The 24,726-nt window shown below is 39.6% G+C and overlaps 1 protein-coding gene across 4 annotated transcripts; it reads right to left on the bottom strand.

The window, feature by feature from the left end:
* Positions 1-4,045: 4,045 nt before the first annotated feature.
* GHITM (growth hormone inducible transmembrane protein) lies at positions 4,046-17,807 on the bottom strand. Of its 4 annotated transcripts, none has more exons than XM_061161948.1 (9): positions 17,677-17,807; positions 15,953-16,117; positions 14,879-14,978; positions 13,183-13,294; positions 12,627-12,768; positions 9,565-9,673; positions 7,889-8,077; positions 7,269-7,440; positions 4,046-5,398 (listed from the first exon to the last, which is right to left on the bottom strand). In XM_061161948.1, the coding sequence occupies exons 2-9, from the start codon at positions 16,079-16,081 to the stop codon at positions 5,314-5,316; spliced, it is 1,038 nt and encodes a 345-aa protein (XP_061017931.1). In that variant the 5' UTR covers positions 16,082-16,117; positions 17,677-17,807; the 3' UTR covers positions 4,046-5,313. The 4 variants fall into 4 exon arrangements, with proteins under 4 accessions (XP_061017931.1, XP_061017932.1, XP_061017934.1 ...); XM_061161949.1 differs by having other exon boundaries at positions 17,654-17,791; XM_061161951.1 differs by having other exon boundaries at positions 17,763-17,786.
* Positions 17,808-24,726: the final 6,919 nt, after the last annotated feature.

The raw sequence follows: 24,726 nt of genomic DNA, 5'->3' as shown, positions 1-24,726 counted from the left end.
ACCCATGCCCCACGCAGTGGAAGCTCAGGGTCCTAATCATTACACTGTCAGAGAAGACCCCAACTTCTTTTTTAAATGCTTCTTCTACTTAAATGAGGTAGGTGATCGCACTTCTGTCTTTTCTGAAGCACCCAGTACAATGGTGACACAACATGTGAGCACACAATTAGGCCCAGACGCATTTGGTTTGCAGGCAGAGGCAGGGTTCTCTGCAAAGTAGGTCAGGATACTTCCCATGATGCCTTCTGTGGAGGCTGCCCCGGATATGCCCCTTCCCATCAAAGCTGGGAGACCCCTCCAGCTACCAACCCTTCTGCGGTACGCAGGACATCTGTGTTCCTGTGAGCACTTACCTAATTGCTCCTTCTCTGAACTCCTGGAGCCATTAGTCTGGATAATGCTTTTGTAGTTTCTGAATAATTACTTCACAATTACCTTGGTTTGTCTGTTGCCGTTTCTCCTATTTTAACAACTTGTAACCAAATACAGTGACTAGCTCTTCACCTGACTTCTTAAAGTGACTTGTAAAGATTAATGCTGTTGTGTTAGCCCCGAAATTTCCCACCAATGGTAAAGGCTTGTCTCCAGCATTCCCTGCTCAAAGGTCACCAGGGCCAGGGGCAGTGGCTGTCTCTGTTTGGGAGCTCTTCTGGCCACCACCCATCGCCTCTGCCCATCTGACGCTGTCTTCCAGCTGACAAGTTTCCAGTCAAGCTTTGACAGGAGGGCAAAAACGGGTCTCCTTCATTGTGGTTTGTTTCCACAGTTGGTGCTAGTTCATTCCTTCAAGCAGTACTAAACTGAACCAACTTGTTAATTCCCTACTCTCCTTATGAACATATACCAAAGCACAAAAGCTTTTTCTCAGCTACCACTGGACTTTCTGTTCAGAAGTCATCCTGCATTGCTGGGAAATCAGTCCATTCAGCCTGTGTTAAGTACACGACTGGGTGGGGCCAGGTTGTTCATACTTTTCTTGTGGAAGATTCCCTCTGAATCATCAGATCCCTGTTCTTACAGGACAATGAACTATGAGAAATGGAAAACAAATCACTAAGAACTACCATTATTTCTTCATTTCTAAGATGCCACTGATTTAAAGATAAGCTATTTGGTTTTGTGGGGGAAAAAATTACAAAATCAAATACACGTTTCAGAAATGAAGTGTGAAAAATACTGCATCTGAGAACAGGCAGCATGACTAACACGCTAATATATCAAGACATGACACCCTTCCTAGGAGATCATCATTAGAACCTCAGGTTACCAAGCCCTGTGACGCTATGTAAAACTGCCTTGGGGTGCACAGGTGAGCAGACCACCTTTTCCAGGCATGTGGAAGGTTAGGCTGGAAGGATGGAAACCTGATACCACACTTACTGGTGATCAGGCAGATTTTAACAAGTCCTTAGTGGAAAGCATTTGTTTTAAATATTTAAAAATTGTCTGAATTTGCCCAGTTGTGAGATTGAATATCACGTTAGTCATGCCAGAAAAAAAACAATCCTGTATTTCTGGGTGTAGTCAGAAAGACCCTCCCTTCCCTCACCCAAAGGCTTCCAACTGTAGCCAGTAAGGCTGCAACACAACTTCTCAGCTGAAGGCAGAGGACTGTGAGGCCCCCTTGAGGGCTGATATTCCATTAGGTAAAGAAGCAACAAGCTATGAGCAAAGTAGAGCGGAACGCTGAAGCTGAAGGGAACACTCTCTGCTGGTCCTGCCATGGTGCTAACTGGGAGCAGCCCTGTGTAGTATCAGCTGAGTATAAACCTCCTTCTTCCATCAGACTTTTCACTTATTTCATCTTTGCTATAGACACAAAATGCTCCTTTTGCTATTTTCAAGTGTTAATAATACTGAGAGAACTTTCTCCATCTTCCTGAACTATTTCAAAAACTACAAAGTCCTCAAGATCATAACTTTCATCTTTTCCTGAAAATGGCTTCCATTTTGAGTGCTAGCTAAACTGAGTACATTTAAGGAGGATTTCATCTTACTGATTACATCAACCTTAACTAAATGGCTCGCTTTGTAGCTGGACTGGGCAATACAAGTGTTTCTAGTCCTCTATATAATAGGATCTAGGAAGTAAAACATCGATTACCATCCATTTACCCTTCAATGATATCAATGCCTTTTGAAAACACTAAAATTCTAACGTTCTAGGTATTAGTCTTTTCAGCTAAACCTCAACCTATTTAACTAGTACAGAGTTTTTGATTATCAAATAGGACTTCAGCTCTACGGCATTCATCACAAACTTACCAGTATAACTAGTTAACTCTACCACTTTATCTTTCCCAGCTATGACCTTGTGTTGTGCAAAGACTGAACCTGTGGGCTTCGGTTTACTCCTCTGCAAAATGGGGGATGCAGTGCTTGGCTTGAAGGAACGTTATGATCATACAAAGGACAGCATACAACATGGAAAAATTTCAATTCAGTCATTAGCTATTAACAACATACCTGGATCCTATCCTTTTTGAATGATACAGATCTTGGGTGTACTCAATTTCAGGGACTTTAATTGGGACACATCCTACACAGATGAACAATTTTAAGAAAAACATGCCTGCCTTTCTTCCCAGATCCTAACAATTAAAATGCACATAAAATACTCAAAAGTCCAGGGCTCTAGGCCCAGCATACAACACCAGTTGTGAGCAGGAAATCGGGCTTCACATCTTGCCATCTTCCCCCGTGTCTCCTCCCTGACTTCATTGTATTGCTGCTGTGTAAAATGCCCTACCTTTTTTATGTGCTGTTAACTATGTTTACCCTTGAAGACTTCCTCCTTGGACATCTTAGAAACACTTTGTTCACTTCTCTTATGACACTCATCACAATAGATTGGTTGTGTTTACATGAGGTTGCTGTGTTTTAGAAGGCAATTTCTACTCATTGTCTCCCCTGAGTCCTGTTAGCATGGTGTCTGCTATACTCACACCTTCTGAATGTTCATTAGATACCATTCTAAGCAAACCAAACAGGCCTTTATTATTTTGTGTGATTTTCTGAAATCACATATCTCAGTTATCCTTTAACACTTCAGGTGTTTTAGAAAATGAGAAACAGATTTTTGCCCCCCTAAAGCCTATCATCAGTAGGTCTCCACTCTTCCCTATGAGTCATGTAGAGGGGAAAAAACCAAAAACCCAGTGGTATGTTAACAAGAGCCAGGGAACTAGAGATTTTCTACTATTATCATTTTAGACCTACTATAATATTTTAATTTGTAAGTATTCATATTTTATAAAACTCACTTTATATTGAAAAGTCTTCATTGTCTATCTACAATAAAATAACCCCCCCCCCCACTTTTCTAGATAAGCCTTTGCCTGATACCCAGTGTTGAGATGACATCATTTTGCATTGTGTATGATACCATGCAAACATAAGGATATAAACTGTGAATTCTAAAACATGACTGACAACAGGACCTGTAAGATTACACTTTAAGACCAAAACTAAGGTAGACTAGGGAAAACAAATAGATGTTTCACAGTTCTTAAAAAAAAAAAAAAAACCCTTCAAAACCAGCCAGCAACAGCAAGTAAAGCTTAGACAGTGTTTACTGAGTGCCCGTACATTTCACCTTAACCCTATCAGGTAGTTCTGTTGTCATCTTCATTTTACAGACGAGGAAATGAGGGAGAGGTGATATAATCTGCCTGCAGTCACAAAAGGAATAGAAGAGTTAGGGTTCAGATAAATGCAGTCAAGCTGTAAGTACCATGGTTATGCTCATGACATACTGTAGCTCAGTGGTCAACAATCTGGCTGCCAATGTAGGTAGACGCGTGTTCAACACCTGGGTGAGGAAGATCCCTTGGAGAAGGGAATGGCAACCCACTCCAGTACTGTTGCCTGAATATCCCATGGACAGCTGAGCCTGGTGACCTCCAGTCCATCAGGTCACAAAGAGTTGGACATGATTTAGCGACTATACTACTCTATGTACTACGTCAGTAAGACAGTCAGTTGCTTTCACAAAACCCCTATTCAATGGTATGCATATGGGTCAGCTGGAAAAATTACAGACCAATCACCATCTGACTAGAACCTTTATTATTTCGGAAATAAACATCCTGAAGTGAGGTGGTAAGAACAGTTTTTTTCTGGATTACTGTAATAAATATTTGTTGATACACCATCTCAATAATCATACACTTATTTCATTCCTAATAACTTCCAAAAATAACTCTTCTGTATCAAAAAACTTACAAACGGCACAAAATAACGGTCTATGGAGAAGGAAAATTCTGGCGGGGGAAACTCTAATGAAGTCTTTTCTCCATTACATTTTTGATTGATATAGTTCATGAAAAAAGCCTCACTTTGCCTTCCTTTTTGAATGCAAGAAATCAAATCAAAGAGAAAAACTTTCATAATCTCAAGTATAAATCACAGACAGGTTTTTCTGATAAAGTTTTAAAGCTTGAATAGATGAGAATGGCAAGCATGCATTCCTTTAAGTATCTCAATAGATTTGCAAAAATTTCCAGCAATTATGCACATAGTTTGTATACTTAAAATGCAGTAACACTGATGCTTTGAGTATTTTTCTCCTGAGTGTTTTAAGGATATTTTGTTCCAGGTGATTCAAAAGACTTACAACATACATGTTATAATAGGAATTCTCCATGTGGTTAGCATTCTGAACTCTCCTAACAGTGTGAGACAATAGGAAGTCAAACATGATCCCATCTGTATTATAAGGAGAGCCTGGAGAATCATCTGTCTTTGTTATCTGCTCAATGTGTCTGGTAGGTTCAGCAGAGATACAGTCATGACTTGTTTCCAAATGTCCAGACTCCCTTACTTGCCCACCACCATTACCTAAGTGCTGAGTATTCAAAAGAAAAACTGCAGGTGACCCTTTACTTCTCTCTGGTCCCTTTACCTAATCCTTTCATCACTTATGACATTACTTGTTAATAATCCACATTCCAAAAAGAAAACTACAGGTACACAAGTTTGTGAACTTTCACTAAACCAAATAAATTTTAAAATAGATAAAACACTCAAATTCCTGTGAAACAAACTTTGGTTTTCACAATCAGAACATTTTAGAATTACTCAGAGACGAGAATTGAAAATGCATATGCTATCTGGAAGAGAACTACTGAATTTATTCTCCAGGAGAAAAGCAGACCTGAAGCATCACATTACTGGAACGTTTGAAACACGATGACAAGTTCTTGTCTTCTAAACTTCAACGAAAGCTGCTTGTACAAACTATTTAATGAGTATCTGCCCCTATTAAACAAGCCAGATATCTGACGTATTAAGGAAGTCAGAAGCTGAGTCACTTCATTTCTTCCTGTTGCCTCCAGTTGCTAGAATAGTGGCAACACGCATAAATATGTTTAATGTATCCATGTAGATTCCCAGCATCCTAGAAAAGAAATTATGTCCATTAAATACGATGTAGTTCTTATAACAATGACAAAAACTATTCCTTAATGAAGTAGAGAAAGAGCAATACTGATTATATGTCCTAGATAGATGAAATGGAAATTAAAAAGAAAGATGTCAACTAAGGAATTCCTGGGCTTCCCTGGTGGCTCAACGGTAAAGAATCTGTCTGCTAATTCAGGAGATGTGGGTTTGATCCTTGGGTCTGGAAGATTCCCTAGAGAAGGAAATGGCAACCCACTCCAGTATTCTTGTCTGGAATATCCCAGGGAGAGAGGAGCCCGGCAGGCTATAGTTGGTGGGGCTGCAAAACAGTCGGGACACTTAGCGACTGAACAACAAAAAAGGAAGTCTTAGACTAGAAATCTGTCAAGATTTTCTTTTGGCAGATTAATCTTTGTTGAAGGGCAGTTTTAAAAAAAACTTTATATTCTCTGGTACTCTGAGTACAGTTATTTTGTTAAAAAAAAAAAGAAAAGAAAGGGTGATAGACAATGAACTAATCAAAACAAGACCAAAGAAACACCTTTACAAAAATGTGTTAGACACAAGTCTGGCATTTTAAAATATATTTCCTCATTGCCTCCCTGCATCACCTCCAAAGAAACTTGCTACAAATCTGTAAGCACTATAGGAACACTTAAAAAAAATCATCATATTAAGTTATAAATAAAGAAAAATAAGTTACTTTTAGAAATGTCATAGACACTGAGACTCACGGAAATTACTTAAATAAAATAACTTACTTTGGTGGAGACACCAAGGAAAGGAAACACAATCATTATATAAAACTTAATATCAGCTACACAGTTGAATATTTCTGAAATGGAATTTTCAATTTTTAATAAAAAATTGAAGTGTTCTCAATTTTTAATAGGATTTTCTATCAAAAATTAAGTCAATTATGTACACTTTCCAAAAACACTTGACTAAATTCATGGGGTTGCAAAGAATCGGACACAACTGAGTGACTGAACTGAATACATCTTTTCTTCACTTTTAAAGTCTGTTAAATATAAACTACAAAAATAATTTACCGACAAGAGTTTTATAAGGCTAATTAACAAAAACAGGTACAATACTCTGAATCAACTGAATACACACCTAATTATCACACTTAGTTGAAATATAATCAAACGTTCTGTGTACATATAGCTTACTAAGGAGAGAGACCAGACCAAAAGATTAATAGCAATAAAATACTAAAATTCAACATGGTTGCAGGCTGAACTCAAAAGATATGTCAAGTCCTAATCTGTGTTATCTGTGAATGTGACCTTATTTTCGGATCTTTGTGAATGTAATTAAGATGTGAATTAAGAAGAGGTAACACTGGAGAAGGGTGAAACTTAGTCCAATATGGCATCATTATGAGAGATATAATATGCTGGGAAAGACTGAAGGCAGAAGGAGTAGGGGACGACAGAGGATGAGATGGTTGGATGGCATCACCAACTCATGTTACTGTCCATGGGGTTGCAAAGAGTTGGACACAACTGAGTGACTGAACTGAATGGATGAGAGACAGAGACACAGGGAGCATATCACATGAACACAGGAGTAGAGGTCAGAGTGACGAACGCTAAGGAACGCCAAGGATGGCTGGTCACGACAAGAAGCTAGGAGAGAGGCATGGGCCAGATGGTCCCCTGGAACCCTCAGAAGGTACCAGCCCCGAGGATACCCTGATGTCACACTTCTGGACTCTGGAACAGAATAAACTTGTTGTAAATCACCCAGTTTATAATTTGTTACAGCAGCCCTTGGAAACTAACAGTCATAAAACAAAATAGGCGACACCAACACAAACATCCTCATGCAACAAAGAAAGGACATTCAAGGCTACTTACGAATTGATGGGATCATATTTCTGAACTCCATACATTGGTACTACTTCTGCACGCTTGATTACTTTCTGTGTATCATACAGAAGAAACATGCTGAAAAGAGCTAATCCACCATAAACTGCCACTGAGTACAGAGTGGCACCAGCCACAGTGGTGGGTGGAAGAAACATCGACCCTGAAATCAAAATGGGAAAAAAATTCTTTTGAAAGGATTTTTCTGTAACTAGGATTTATAATCAACATTACTCACAGAACCTTTTCTTTGGTATAGTGCACAGGTAAGGAAACATTTGAGTAAGTGCACTGTCTAATTTTAAGTACATTTAGTTCAAAACCCATTATACTCATTCCTGCATTGGGTCACTTGCCCACAGAATAGGAAGGTTCCTGCATCAGAGAAATTTTCATGTTCTCCAGACCAACTTTCTCATTTAAGATGTATTTGGTAAAACCAGTAATAATGGTTTGCCATTATGCCAAATGAGTAAATCCAGTCAAACTGGCATATATCTTTTAATCAACTTTAAAAAATGACACTTACTACATTCTCTCCATCAGAATACCAGGGTATGTTAGATGATTTCAGGACATCAAGAACCAAGTGTCAAAGCACAGTGACTTACCTAGTGAGGACACAAAGACGACACCGAGGCCCACGCCCAGGGGCGCCCCCATGTTCAGAAACTTCTCACTGGGTGCACACATGGCCACGGTGGAGAGGCCTCCCACAATGCCAGCCGTGTACCATGCAGCTCTGACGAGAAGAGGCCCCCCTAGTATCGTCAGCGGAGCCACCACAGCACCCATCACACCTGGAGAAAGAGCAAGTGGGCACTTAAGCATTTACTACATAACAACCAAAAGGAAAATGCTTCTAACTAACCTGCCTTTTGAACATATTAGAGCTTACTGTTCAACAATAGGGCTACAAAGTCTTCTCCTCATTTAGCTAACAGTAGCCCCAAAGCTCCTAAGCTAAAACTTATACCTATCCAAATTCTAAATCACAACAGTAAGACCATTTCTAGCCAAACAGTCAATACTCACAAGTATAAATACTAGTCTAGATTTTTAGTAACTTTGTCAAATTCAATGTAGCTCATTATTCGGATCTGAGTCTACCAAGTTTTTATAATAACATTCACATTTAGAAGAAATAAGATGAAGAAAAGGCTTAAAATAACTTTTTTAAAAAGCAGTAAATGCATACGTTATAAATAATTTTCTTCTTAAAAGCAGGATACTGGTATTAAAAGAATATACTGGGATCTCTGCCCTCCCATTCACTAAAGTTCTGTCCTGTAAAGCTCCATGGAAAATACCTATGGTTGAATTACCTAAGACCTACAGGGAGACAGACTTGAAAGCAAAGGTTGGGAAGTCATGCTGTCTCATATTCACCCAAAGACAGCACATGAATATAAATGATGTATTTCACATTGGAAATTCATCATATTGGGTGCCCAAAACCTAATTTCCATGTACTAACCCATGTTAAAAACATTTCCGTCTCCTTCCCTGGAAGTTTCACGGTAATGCTTATAGAATTTGGCTTATTTTTTGGTAGGGAACATGCATCTAAGAAGCGTTTTTGTTCTGCACCTGGCTGGCTCTTTACTCAACCCAGAGGCAGATACTTGTCATGGAAAATACTTTATGTAAACAAGCACGTGTTGTTCCATAATTAAGGAGGCTATTACAAATACCTCAAAGAATAATAAAGCTGTTCCAGAATACCAGGGTTGGACAGCCTCTGCCTTGCCGACAGTAACTGTGGGTCAAGAACTACCTAAATAAATATTGATCCAGCTAATGGTGTCACATCAGCTGTACAGAAGTACAGCTAATTAGAAGTACATTTCCAAAGATCTTTTTGATTGCTTTCTTCCCTATATTCCACTGCAAAAACCTCTGCTCTTATTTTTACCTCCTCTTTCCCTGGTGGAGACCTTCAGTTTTTTATTTTCTGAAAGATACACAATAAGAGCAATTCCTAAGTGATGTGTACCAGATCTGAAATCCTTCTGGTATTAGACAAAATACATAAAAAGAAACCTCTGCCTATCTAGGCTATTACCTGAGAATAGTGTAACGCCGGGGCTGTCCACGGTCTTAGTATCAGAAATGTTAACTTGCCAGAATGGAGCTCTGGCAATAATACAACCAGAAATAAGAGCAGGAAACTAAGTGTTTAGTAGACATGAGGCTTAATTCAATTGCGTGTGTATCATTTATGACCGTGAAGAGCCACCAAAAGAGGTAGTATTTAAGACTGTTTAGTAACAATTTTAAAACATACCAGAATGGAGTAACCAAGCAAGGTGCTTTGGGCCTGGGCTCTGCTCATATGATATTGACTGTACCAGCATTCCAGCTCCAATCATGGCTGCAAAGGTTGCACCAATGGTCTGAAAGACATGTATTCCTAAGAAAAACTGATCCTTACACAACAACAAAGCAGAACCCACAAGTTCCAAGTTCAGTTAGTCCTTCCAATAGACTATGCTTAAAAAGATAAATAATAATAAACAGAATCCTTTATTTTTCTAGCACATTAAAAGGCCTTGTGCTTACTTCAGTTTGATCAAATTAGCAAGAGCACCCCCTACTGTCATACAGAAAGTTTTGCAGACAACTTTAAGTAAATGAGCTTTTATTCTGGGCTTCCCTGGTGGTCCAGTGGTTAGGAATCCACCCTGCAATGCTAGGGGACACCTATTTGATCCCTGGTCTGGGAGTATCCCACATGCCACGAAGTAACTAGGCCTGTGCACCACAACTGCTGGGCCAACATGTTCTAGAGCCCAGGAGCCACAGCTACCGAGCCCACATGCCTAGAGCCTGTGCTCCACAACAAGAGAAGCCACAGCAATGAGCGGTCACGCACCACAACTAGAGTGGGCCCTGCATGCGGCAACTAGAGAGCCCATGTGCAGCAACAAGGACCCACCACAGTCAAATAAATAAATATGTAAAAATAAATCTTTAAAAAATTTTATTCCTGTTAGACAGAGGTGTAACAAAACCACTTTAAAAATCCCAGAACAATTATTCTAGATTACATTTATTTTGGCATAGCACCAACATTAAAAACAATGTCATGATATACCAATTAGAACATATATGGTACACTGCCTTAAACTCTATTCTCTAAATGAAAACTTGAAAAATAGGAGCACATAAAAAAGATGAGAAATAAAGAGTCTTCATTTCTATCCTCCCAGTTTTTTGGCTGAATTGGCCCTCATCCCTCTTTGCCTGTGTTAGATTTCCACTGTAATATATTTACATATTCTGTGTGCACAAGAAAGAAATGTTTGTAAAGCAAGAAAGATGATAATCTTCAGGAAATTTAAGGCAGAAATTGCATACTTGCAGCCCTTTGGCAAGATTAGGCAGCAGACATTTTGTTTGGCCAACTATTCAAACAAACAAACAAACAAACAAAAGTGAATTCATTTAGTTGGGAAGGCTTTCTCTAGATGCCAACAATCCCATGTAGCATACCAGGCCTGCCTCACTCATCTGCCTCATTTGTCTGAACCAAGGACATCTGAATGGTCAACCCCTGTGGTAAAGCACAGGTAAATCTAACAGCTATTTTTGCTGAGAATGGGAAAGCCTTCACTCATAATACAGAATAGCACACTGGATTCTACTCCAACATCTTCCAACGGAGAAACAATTCCTAAAAGTTACTTCATGGATCTCTGCATTTTCAGGGTATTTAACACAATTGTGTATTTTTCTTTTAAAATCCTTCATGACGCAGGTCCATTTTTTGCCTTTTACCTTCCCATACTCTACACTTCAGGTACAGTGAACTGATATACTGCAAACACATCCCAGTTTCATGCCTCTTTAATTCTGCTTATTGTGCCCAAAAATACCTCACTTCCTATCTGGCTGACATATTCAAGGATTACTTCTTTGAGAAAGTTTTCCTAGTAGGTACCATGGCTGTTATAAGCAGCATCAGATGTCTCTACTCTGTTTCAAAAGCACAAACTTTGCGCTTGGTACTTTGACATCATGCGTGTGCCTGTCACCTTCCAAAGGCTTCTTATCTCTGTAGCACCTGTTTGGCTTTCTAAACTATTTTACTTAAGCAGCCCTAACAGCAGGTGAGATTAATCTTATGCCTACAGGCACCTGAGAATATGGTTCAAGCACAAAACTTTCTTGAAGTCTTATTTTAGGGGTTAAACTCTTTTGTATATTTTAATCTTTCATGTTTGCTTTATTATAAAAGCACTGCTTTAAACTGTTTACCTCATTAAAACTGACATACCTGATGAGAATGCAACAAGCTGATTCTGTGCCTTCAATAACCTTGAGGCTAGGAGATCCTTATACCCATCTGAGAAGCAAGACCCTAATACTCAAGCGTCCAAATGGCTATATAACTGCAAATGGTTCTCCTTTTGGAAAGTACAGTATAGTGGAAATATTACAGATTTGGAAGTCATGGGGATCTGAGTTGCCAAGAGAAGAATGGAAAGAATCAGTGGGAATTTGCCATGAGAAGTCTCTAAGTATATTAGATAAATTTTCCCATCTCACCTTCCTTTCCAGTCTCACACTACTGCTTTAGTTTGGGTCTTATCCCTCGTTTCAGACCTTGAAGAGACACAGCTGGTATACTTGCTTCTCGTCTCTTCCACATTAGCTCTTAACGCTCAAATACATTTCATACTTTTGCTGTTCCAGTATCTGCAATGGCCTCTGTTAGGCACTCTCCTCAGCCTGGCAATCAAACACACCCTTTCTAATTGTGTCTTCTTTACACTCCAGATCTCAAATACTCAAACTTCACTTGAATGGGATTATAAAGTCACTTGTAGTGACTACCTTCTCTCCTCTTTCCAAACTGTTTTACAAAACTGGACTCCTCTGTCCTCTGAAATGAAACTCGCATTGAATATAAAGCCTTATATAGGTTCAAGGAGAATTCAGAGTAACAGTAGCCGTATTATTCTACTCGTAGAGTAGCTTGGGTTTTTGTGACAGCTATTTTCCTTGATCTCTAAGATGGATTTTCATCTGCCTTATTTTTTGTGAACTCCTATAAAATAGAGCTGTTTTAAATCTCCTACTAGATACGTAGGATGTTTCCTCTAAGTTTAAGTTCCAACACCTTTACTGCTACTAAAATACAAATTCAACATGGAATAATACCTGACTTGCCTAAGAATGTATATCCCACTTTGTTTCAGCTGCACCAACAATTCATGTATTACCTGAGCAAAAACATATTTAATATAGTAAGGTATTCTTTCCACTTAATACCCCTGCTCCAATAGTTTTCATCTAATCTTTTGCTATTTAGTGGGAAAGGAAAACAAAAACAAGCCAACTTACTATCCAAGAGCCTCTCATCATGAAGTTCATGAGAGCAGGAGTTCTGCTCACTGCCACGGCAGACAAGGCTGTTAAGCCAATACTCCCTGCTAAGTACATGTAAGTGGAGTGAATTCTATCCTTCACATACTGAGGCCAGATTCTGTAAGAAACACAACATGGTTAATTTACAGGATTATGAATGGGAATCTTGGTTGAATCATTTACTGGCTGGGAGACCTGGATAATTTAGAGCATTTTATTGCTGTAAATTTTATTCCATTATCTAGGAAATAATGATGTGTATGTTGGAGTTATGATAAAAAGTAACAAAATATATATAAGTGCTTGGCATATATACAACACATTTTCTCCTTACTTAAACACATATAACTGTGGTAAAGATTTCTATTTACTTTGAATAAATAGATGCCAAGGAAATAGATTGTTTTTATTCATGTATATCTCCACACAGTTGGAACACTGGACATAAAAGATTCCAAAAGTGGCAAAAAATAAAGATGAGAAGAAAACTGGAAGCTTTAAGGCTAGAATTGTTTGGGAACAATTTACTTACACAGCTTTTTCAATAGCTCCGATCTCATTAGACATTCCCAATCCATAGTAGCACAAAGCTCCAAGACCAACTGCGGCCCCTCCAGCTATAAACCATCTCCCCATCTGATCAACTGCAGAACACAGGAGGAGATGCACATTAATGCTGTTGTTCTTGACTAACATGACCAGACTTACTTAATCTGTAATTTCACTCTAACAAAATATGAGGATGCACTGTTATCTGCAGATGCAGGGGTACTTCTGTGATACACACTATTTCATTCCTAAGAGATGTATATTCTCATGGCATTCTTAGAAATTAAAGATAACATTTTCAGTCAAATGTTATACAGTGCTATTAACAAAGATGATCAAGAAAAAAAGAACCAAAGAAAAATGTAATTAGTGTTTATGCAGCTAAATCAAGGGAGAGGGTGCTCTTGTTTTCAAGAGTACTGAGAAAGAAACAATTTATCAACTCTTAACTGGATGGAGATATTAACAAAGAGCCTCTTACTCCCTTTAGTCAAAGTCTGTTCACTAAGAATGTTACTATGCGCTGAGATGATGGATGGAGATATTAACAAAGAGCCTCTTACTCCCTTTAGTCCAAGTCTGTTCACTAAGAATGTCACTATGCGCTGAGATGACTCATATAATTTGGTTTCTAGGGCCAACTGACCAATAGAAATGCCCCGAGGAATGCCAAGTAGGGCTCTGTCCCATTTGCATATAGATGGTCCCCAACTGAAGATTTTTCAACTTTACAAAGATGCAAAAACAATATGCATTCAAGTAGAAACTGCGTTTTAAATTTTTAATTTTGATCTTTCCCTGGGTTACTGATAGGCAATATAATAGTTTCCTTTGAGGCAGGACAGTGACAGTAAGCCACAGCGCCCAGTCAGCCAGTTGATTGTGTGGGTAGACAACCCATACACTTACAACCATTCTGTACTCACCCAACAAGTCTGTTTTTCACCTTCAGGATTCAACAAACCACAGGAAGGAGTCAACACTTTATAAAATAGTTTAGCCCAACTTTAGGCAAATGTTATGTATTCTCAACACATTTAAGGTAGGCTAGGCTAAGCTATGATATTCGGAAGGTTAGGTTTATTAAGTGTATCCTGAACTTCAGAGCATCTTCAACTTATGACGGGTTTATCACGATGTAACCCCATTTTAAGTCAGGGAAGATGGTAGTAACCTTTCGCAAGGGTGTTAAGTAGTGTTTTTTGACTTTGGGTAGATGACCAATCAAGATTCTGAGTTTGCAAAGCTGAAAGCCAAGCTGTGGACTAAGCTGACTTCATTAAGGTATTGTTTCCTGAGAGGCCCTAAATGGGCCCTTCTTTTTTTTATTAACACCTATGTTTTGGTGATTTACTCCTGGCCTGAAATACATACAAATATTATGTCTGAGTAAGAGTCTACACAATTTCAAATGACTTTATTAACAGATTATAACTTTCAGATTATAGCATAATAACTAATAACCCTTTAAAAAAAATGGTGAAAGAAATTTTTTTCTGGGAGAAATCTGACTGGGAACCACTGAGCCCAGAGCCAAGTAGCAATCTTTGCAGGGTCATCAGATCCCTGAGGATGATTGCCCTTCTTCTCACAAGATGCACATATATACAGGTTTGCATACATTTTAAGGAGGTTGTTCATGGGCCTCTTAAAAGAGTTTACTAAAGGTTGCCACCTACTTTTAAATATTTTTTCCACCGATGGTTCCAAAGCTGCCTCCTTGAGTTCTTGGGTTGTTTTTCCACGTCGAAACCCAATTCTTGTCCTGGTGGCATATTCCTGACATAAACAAAAACAAAAATACATACCACCCACATAAAAGAATGTTAACAATAAAACAGAGGATCTTGACACTCTAGATAACTCTGTAAAAAGTAACTTGATACTTTCTATGTGTGTAACTTCACTATGAATGAAGCTTAGCTAATCTTTAAAAAATTAAATGTAGATCCTACCTGTACTCTAGGCTTTGAAGTGATTCACTAATTCATTACATTTCTAACTTCTCAGTTCAAATTTCAGAATTACTTATTTCATAAACTATTTATACCTCTAGACTTACCGTTTTAAACACTAACTTTTAAAAGATATGCATTCAGTAAGTGTTAACTACATTTCTCTTCTGGGAAATGGGCTCAATTCTTCCCTCAACACAAAGTCAAAGGGAGAGAGGACTTCGACCTGTATTTCAGCTTTTTCAACAGTGAAACAGTTAATTTAAGAAGAAAAAAGTTGTTTCTCTTAGCTTCTGTACATTTCCATCTACCTCACATTTTAAAATTTATACTCCTAATCTGAATGCTAGAGCAGAAATCTAGTATAAAAGGAAATGGATTTCTCTCTAACCTGACAGATTTTATTTTACCACTCTCTAAGCAAGAGCTGAAATGACATGGTTAGCAACTGGCCAGCTGGTAATATTCCCAGGGTCTTAAGCTTTTGACAACAGGATCCACCATTTCTTTGTTGAACCCTATAGCTCTCAATCCTTCACAAATTACTCTAAATTCTCTGAATGAGAAACTCCAAGAGCTGTAAGTAAAGGAGAAGTTACAGGGGTTCTTTCTCATATTTGATGAGGACGGAACAGAATGGTAAGAACCCTGTAGGGAGAAAGTGCTGATTTGGGGCTTTTTCAGGGTTGTTTCAGTTAATCACTAATGATAAAGTAGGGAGCTTCATGCTTTGTCAAAAAAAAAAAGGTCCTAGGAGCATACAAACAGACAATATAAAAATAAAAATATTATCTTTACCCTGCTGGGTGTTAAAAGCCATTGATTCTTCGTGATGGAATTCTTCACAACAGGGGAGGCCTTGGTGAAAGTTGGGTGGAAAACCCTGGAAGGTAGTGCTCGGAGACACACAAGTCTTGCGGCCAGCATGGTGGTGTACCAGGTTTACCAAGCAGATCTGAAATGCTACAGACAGACAAAAATAACCCATTAACCAACTGAAGGAAGGACGCAGAAGAGATAAAAGCCAGTCATTTCCTAGTGGAAAAGATCAAGTAAAGAGACATTTTAAAGCAATAATAATAAATACTCTGCTTGTTTCTTGTTAGTTCAAGAAATCCATCCCACAAAAAGTTTGAGACAGATCACCAAAATGGGCTTAAATCTCAACAGGAACAGTAACAAGAGAAATAACTTCTTTGAGTTACGTGGCTAATAGAGAATTAAAAGGGTGTGTGATGGATTTTATAAACGTGGTTTTGGCTGAAGATTTATACCAGTATTCAGCGGGAAATTATAAAAGAGGGCTAATAATAACTTTGAGCAGAGGAAAAATGCCATCCAAATAAGAAATGATTAACTCTTCAAGGTCATATTACTTTTCAAGGCTATAAAAAACATCAGTGGAAACCAAACATGCCAAATGTTGTTGTTTAGTTAAGTCCAAGGGGCTCTTTTCAACCCCACGGACTGCAGCATGCCAGGCTCCTCTGTCCTGGATTTCCCAGGCAAGAATACTGGATAGTAGGCTGCCATATCCTTCTCCAGAGGATCTTCCCCACCCAGAGACTGAACCTGAGGTTCCTGCATTGGTAAGCAGATATTTCATCACTGAGCCACCTGGGAAGCCCATGCTAAGTATTACTTCCGTTCGAAACAAAACATAAAAATATTCAAGGTACTGAAACCACCTAGGATATATCTTAAAAATGTAGATTTCTAGGTCTAACTCCTGTTCTAATGATTTAATCCCTAGAAGAAAGACACAAGTTATATGTATTTTAACAGGCATCTCAAAAGCTAGGAATCCTTGCTTTTAAATATCTAAGTATATTTCCAGATCTGTCACGGGATCTGCGAGGTGTACAACACTGATAAATATCCTTCGGTAAAATACCATGTCATTCTAGCACTTTCACGCCATTACATCATCTCAGCCTAAAGCTGCTGTGCCTCTCAGTCCTCAACACACCTACACAGGAACGCCAGTTCAGTGGCCTCCAAGGTGGCAATTCTGCTTCTACCATAAGAAAAAAGTGGCCTTGTGCACAGGTTTGTTCTCTTAAACTCAGGGGCCTTAGCTACAGAATGCATAATGTTACCAAGCCCTTACGCTTCCGTGCACATTCATGAGCTCAGGCGCTTGGTCCTCAGAGAAAGTTCACCCTTATAACAAGACTCGGATGAGAGCCGGGCAGCAAAACTCGCACCACTCTACAACACACCAGACTCGGGATCCCCTTATCTACTAGGGCGGCGGCTGGGCCGCCCGGCCGCGGAGATGAATCAGCACCTCGCTGCCCGAGAAGAGGACAGAGAGGACGAGCCCCTGCCCGCCTACCCCAGGTCCCGCAGCCGCAACCCCCTCCACAGGGTCACCTGCAAAAAACTGACGGGCCGCCAGGCCGTGACGCAGTCTGCAGCGCCGCAGCCTACGACCTTCCCACACGTCGGCAGCGGCCCCAGAGGGCCGACAGTCAGTAATACAGAGTATCGCGGTACCTGTCGGCCCGGGGGAGTCGCACCTCAGTCCCTGGACACCTCAAGCGCGCAGTTCCCCCTCCGGGCCGGTGAAACTCAAGCACCCAAACCTCCCGCTCCCTCCGCCCACCTCTTACTGACTGTGCGCGCAGTCTCTTTAGCTCACTGCGTGACGCAACATCCGGAGAGGCCGCAAACACTACGACGGACAGCCAATCATGAGCGGAGCCCTAACGGAAGGGTGGGCATAGTAGGAAGGAGGTGTTCCGGGTTAGGGGGCGGGGCCAGCGGAGCACGGTTAAGAGCGTCACAGACAACATCCGTTGTGGGTGTGGGCAGAGGAGGCGTTTCAGCCGTGTTTGCTGAGGATAGTGGGGCGTTCTTTCGTTCTGGTGTCAATGGCAGGAATTACAAAAATTATTTTAAAATTGAAAGAGGATGGTATAAGAACTAAAAATTATTCTTTCGCCGCGTTTCTTTCCACTTGTTGCCTTTTTACGCCTTCTCAAGAACTTATTGCGAGATAGTATGCCAAATTGGGAGTTTCAGACCGGAACCAACCGGTTTTTTGGGTACGATGTGAACTCTACAAAAGGGTGTGAGTTACGCAAGGTCGGAGAGCGAACAGGCAGATTTTTAGAAGTTTATTTCATTGTTTTGTGACTTACCCACGACATAAGTTCAAGATTCAGCGAATACTTGAATAATAGGTTGGTACAACAGGTTCTGCCTCTTATCCAGGGTTCTGAGAACTGCTCCTGTTCAGATAATTTGTAAATTGAAAAACCTTTTTTTGGTACTCGAGGAAGACTTTTTTCCTTATGTCTTATTTACTCATTAGATATTTACTGAGGCTAACTTTGTACCAAGCTCTGTACTAGGGACACATACAAATAAAAGATAACATTGTACCGTTGTTTTGGCAAAACAAAGGTACTACTCTGGTGGAGATGAAAAATTGACAAAATATTTGTTAGTGATAAGTACTAAGAAGAAAAATAAAGCTGCGTAAAACACTAGAGGGGCGGTATTTCGATAAAGGTCATTAACAACATGTAAAATTCATGAACCTTATCTAAGCTATTGACAAAATATTTGTTAGTGATAAGTACTAAGAAGAAAAATAAAGCTGCGTAAAACACTAGAGGGGCGGTATTTCGATAAAGGTCATTAACAACATGTAAAATTCATGAACCTTATCTAAGCTATTGTTAATTGTGATTTATGATACTCCTCTAACCATGTAAATCTTGACACAAAGATTTGCGTTTTATGTGGGTAATAAAACTGACAGCTCACACACAGTTGTTTCTTTACCCTGAAAATGACAGGAAAATACTGTAGAGAAATTTGTCACTTGAGATTGTGAACAGATCACGAATAATCTTTAGGCTGGTATTGTTTCCACAGATGTTAAATGTTTTTAGGAAGGCGAGTTACCTAGTCACATACCGGGAAGATATGCTTAGTGTGGAGTTGGAGAGGTTTCGTTGACTTAGAAACCAGTTAGGAATCTATTGCAATTGTTTAAGCAAAAAGTGACCAAAGTTGGAATTAAGGCAATGGAGGGACAGAGAGGGGGTTTATGACAGAGGTAAAAGAGTAAGGAGGAATTTGCAGGTTTTAATGACTGATTGAATGTAGCTGATAAGGATGAGGGAGGCACTCAACATAATCCCTCTGTACTGAATGGAGTGAGATCAGCTGGATAATTGCACCATTAATTTCGAGGTAGGATATAGGAAGAGCCACAAATGTGGGGGAAGTAGATAAAACTCAGTATGAAGTGTTCCATTGTAAGTTCTCTGATTCTAAGACCTTGGCGCTGTAGGACAGATAACAGAAAAAGTCATTAACCACTAATCCTAATGTAGGTACACTGTGCTCAGCGTGTCCTACTCTTTGCAGCCCCATGGACTGTAGCCTTCCTGGCTCTTCTGTCCTTGGAATTTTCCAGGCAAGAATATTGGAGCGGGTTGCTGTTCATCTGTTGATGGAGGCATCCATACTTTGGCAATTGTAAGTAATGCTACTATGAACACTGGGGTGTATGTATCTTTTCAAATTAGTATTTCTGTTCCCTCCCCACCCCCCCAAAATATCTCCCAGGGAGTGGAAGTTCTGGGTCATATAGTAGTCATTTGTTCAGTTTTTTTGAGAAACCTCCTTTCTTTTTTTTTTTTTTTTTCATTTATTTTTTATTAGTTGGAGGCTAATTACTTTACAATATTATAGTGGTTTTTGCCATACATTGACATGAATCAGCCATGGGTGTACATGTGTTCCCCATCCTGAACCTCCCTCCCACCTCCATCCCCATCCCATACCTCTGGGTCATCCCAGTGCACCAGCCCCGAGCACTTGTCTCATGCATCCAACCTGAACTGGCGATCTGTTTCACACTTGATAATATACATGTTTCGATGCTGTTCTCTCAGATCATCCCACCCTTGCCTTCTCCCATAGAGTCCAAAAGTCTGTTCTATACATCTGTGTCTCTTTTTCTGTCTTGTACATAGGGTTATCGTTACCATCTTTCTAAATTCCATATATATGTGTTAGTATACTGTATTGGTCTTTATCTTTCTGGCTTACTTCACTCTGTATAATGGGCTCCAGTTTCATCCATCTCATTAGGACTGATTCAAATGTATTCTTTTTAATGGCTGAGTAATATTCCATTGTGCATATGTAACATAGCTTCCTTATCCATTCATCTGCTGATGGGCATCTAGGTTACTTCCATGTCCTGGCTATTATAAACAGTGCTGCGATGAACATTGGGGCACACGTGTCTCTAGAGACATGTGTGTTTCCTCGGTGTATATGCCCAGGAGTGGGATTGCTGGGTCATATGGCAATTCTATTTCCAGTTTTTTAAGGAATCTCCACACTGTTCTCCATAGTGGCTGTACTAGTTTGCATTCCCACCAACAGTATAAGAGGGTTCCCTTTTCTCCACACCCTCTCCTGCATTTATTGCTTGTAGACTTTTGGATAGCAGCCATTCTGACTGGCGTGTAATGGTACCTCATTGTGGTTTTGATTTGCATTTCTCTGATAATGAGTGACATTGAGCATTTTTTCATGTGTTAGCCATCTGTATGTCTTCTTTGGAGAAATGTCTGTTTAGATCTTTGGCCCATTTTTTGATTGGGTCATTTATTTTTCTGGAATTGAGCTGCAGGTGTTGCTTGTATATTTTTGAGATTAATCCTTTGTTTCTTCATTTGCTATTATTTTCTCCCATTCTGAAGGCTGTCTTTTCACCTTGCTTATAGTTTCCTTTGTTGTGCAAAAGCTTTTAAGTTTAATTAGGTCCCATTTGTTTATTTTTGCTTTTATTTCCAATATTCTGGGAGGTGGGTCATAGAGGATCTTGCTGTGATTTATGTTGGAGAGTGTTTTGCCTATGTTCTCCTCTAGGAGTTTTATAGTTTCTGGTCTTACATTTAGATCTTTAATCCATTTTGAGTTTATTTTTGTGTATGGTGTTAGAAAGTGTTCTAGTTTCATTCTTTTACAAGTGGTTGACCAGTTTTCCCAGCACCACTTGTTAAAGAGGTTGTCTTTTTTCCATTGTATATTCTTGCCTCCTTTGTCAAAGATAAGGTGTCCATAGGTACGTGGATTTATCTCTGGGCTTTCTATTTTGTTCCATTGATCTATATTTCTGTCTTTGTGCCAGTACCATACTGTCTTGATGACTGTGACTTTGTAGTAGAGTCTGAAGTCAGGCAGGTTGATTCCTCCAGTTCCATTCTTCTGAGAAACCTCCATTCTGTTTTCCACAGTGGCTACACTAATTTCCATTCCCACCAACAGTATGAGAGTTCACTTTTTCCCCACATCCTTGCCAACATCTGTTGTTTGTGTTATTTTTAATGATAGACATTCTGATAGATGGGAGGTGACATCTCATTGTGGTTTTGATTTTGCATTTCTCTGATGATTAGCAATGTTGAGCATCTCTTCAGGTGCCTATTGGCCATCTGCAGTTCCTCTGGAAAAATGGAAGGACTGGGCAGCTACATGTAAAAGAATGAAATCAGAACATTCTCTAACACCATACACAAAAATGAACTCAAAATGGATTAAAGACCTAAATATAAGACTACTAGATACTAGAGTCATACTAGACTACAAGATGTCAAAGGCAGAACACCCTTTGACATAAATCACAGTAATATTTTTTGGATCCGTCTCCTAAAGTAAAAGGAACAAAAGCAAAAATATTAAAGTGGGACCTAACTAAACTTAAAAGCTTTTGCATAGTAAAGGAAACTATGGACAAAACAGGTAACTTACTTAATGTATGTGTGTTGTGTGTTATTTGCTCAATAGTGTCCAGCTCTTTATGACCCCATGGACTGTAGCCACAAGGCCCTTCCTTTGTCAGTGGAATTCTCCAGCAAGAATACTGGCGTGGGTTGCCACTCAGGGGATCTTTCCGACCCAGGGATTGAACCTGGGTCTCCTGCATTGCAGGCAGATTCTTTACTGTCTGAGCCACCAGGGAAACCCTAACTCAATGGGAAAAGATATTTGTAAATGACATAAGGGATTAATACTCAACATATATAAAGAGCTCATACAACTCAACATCAAAAACAAAACAAAAACAGCAACCCAATTAAAAAATGGGCAGAAGAACTGAATAATGTGGCTGTTCTAATCCATATGGGACCCAGGAGAGGAAAAAATGGTTTGAACTCCAAGTTTGGTGATGGGTTCTAAATCTGGGCTGGCAAATTATCAGACTGTCCTGAGCTTCCCAGAATGGAATAAACTAAGCTATCTGCTTTAGACTGACTGAGGACTCGAAAGCAACATTGATGCCAGATTAAGGGAAAATGTAGCTCCTTTTCATTCTCATTTTACTGGCAACTTTTCAGTGTCTACCTCACACAGAGATGCAACCAAATACTGTATATGGGTCAAAGGGGAAGACCATTAATGGAATAGTATCCATGGAGGTGCAGAACATTGGAGAAATCCTAAGAATTGTCTCATACTTCCTGATCAGATTGTAAGGAGTAAACTAAGATCCAGAAATGATCGTAAGCTTAAGAAAACCTAACAAGATAATGGTGGATCTGGGTCTAGAATCTACATTCCCAAATGAATGTAAAGACTGTTCTCAAGGGGTGAAAAAAATCTTCATACACAGACAGACTTTAGAGGTATTGTGGGTTTGATTCTGGGCTACAACATAAAGTGACTGTCTCATTAAAGCAAGTTACACAAATATTTTGATTTCCCAACACATGTAAAAGTTATGTTTACACTATGCTGTACTCTATTAAGTGTGCAATAATGGATTATGTCTGAAAAAACAATGTACATATCTTAATTTAAAAATGTTTTATTGCTAAAAAATACAAACCATCATCTGAGCCTTCAGTCATACTAGAAACATCAAAGATCACTGATCACAGATCACCATAACAAATACAATAATACTGAAAAAATAAAAAATGTTCTGAGAATTACCAAAATGTGTCCTAAAGACACAGAGTAAACAAATGCCATATGAAAAATGGCACCGATAGACTTGCTCACTGCAAGGTTGCCACAGACCTTCAATTTGTAAAAGATGTAGTATATCTTCAAAGGGCAATAAATGAGATATGCCTGGATATGTATAAAGAATCTGGTAAAGAATTTGCCTGCAACGCAGGAGATGCAGGAGACGCAGGTTTGATCCCTGGGTTGGGAAGATCCCCTGGAGGAGGAAATGATAACCCACTCCAGTATTTTTGTCTGGAGAATTCCATGGACAGAGGAGCCTGGTGGGCTACAGTCCATGGGGTCTCAAAGAGTCAGACATAACTGAAGGAACTGAGCATGCATGCACACGTGTGCTCACACACACGCACATACACACATCACAGCTATACATTACACACAATACACGTGCTAGTTTATCTGTGACATTAAAATTTCATGGAGGAGGGCAATTAGGAAAAAAATGCGGAAAAAAGTGCCTGAAAAGACTCCTTAAAGAAGAAATCATGAAAAATTGGCTGAGGAAACTTTAGTATAGAATCTTGGATTCCTCTGACATGGTGGTCTGCTCTGGTGGCAGGCCTGCTCAGCAGAAAAGTTTTAGTTTTCCATCTAAGATTCTATCAATGAGATGTTGTTTGAGATAGTTTTATGATCTCTTGGTAAAAATTCCATAAATGTGTTCTCTGTATTCCAGTATCTTATTTCTAGCTGCTTTAGGACATCTCTAACATGTCTAAAACCAAGTTATACTAAGAGGTGATCCAGCAGATTGCATGTAAGAGGTGTACTCCAATATTCCTTTCTCCCTGAGCCTTCAAATTCTTTTATAGTAGTGCTCTTCAAGTGTAGGTCTTCCCTTGTGGCTCAGCTGGTAAAGGATCCACCTGCGATACGGGAGAGCTGGGTTTGATCCCTGGGTTGGGAAGATCCCCTGGAGAAGGCTACCCACTCCAATATTCTGGCCTGGAGAATTCCATGGACTGTATAGTCTGTGGGGTTGCAAAGAGTTGGATAGGATTGAGTGACTTTCACTTTCACTCCAAGTGTAAGGAATAATAGGTTCTAGGTCCTTGTGCCAGACGCAGTGGCATCACCCCTGAGCTTGTTAGATATGAAAATTCAAGGTCCCCCTCAACCTACTAGATCAGAATTTCTGGCTCTAGGGCCCAGGAAACTGTTTAACCAAATCTCCAGGTGATATTTCTGCATGTTAAAAATTAACAATCACTTTTTGACAGTATGCGAGAGAAATTTTGGCATCTCATAAACCCTCACATAGGGTGCTGTTTAATCCAAGCTTCAGTTGTGGTGTGCTCAGTCGCTCAGTGTATCCGGCCCTTTGTTACCCATGTGTCTGACTCTTTGTTGGACTGTAGCCTATCAGGCTCCTCTGTCCATGGGGATTCTCCAGCCAAGACTACTGCAGGGGATTGCCATGCCTTCCTCCAGAGATCCCAACCCAGGGATCAAACCCAGGTTTCCCGCATTGCAGGTGGATTCTTTACTGTCTGAGCCACCAGGGAAGCCGAAGCTTTAGTTCATCAACTAGAAAATTATAAAGTGACTTCCACAAGCTTACATGT

The sequence above is a fragment of the Dama dama genome, chromosome 15, assembly GCF_033118175.1.
Source record: "Dama dama isolate Ldn47 chromosome 15, ASM3311817v1, whole genome shotgun sequence".
Taxonomy (NCBI): Eukaryota; Metazoa; Chordata; class Mammalia; order Artiodactyla; family Cervidae; genus Dama; species Dama dama.
Note: the sequence above shows the minus strand (reverse complement) of the source record. Positions and strands in the feature narration are given on the sequence as shown.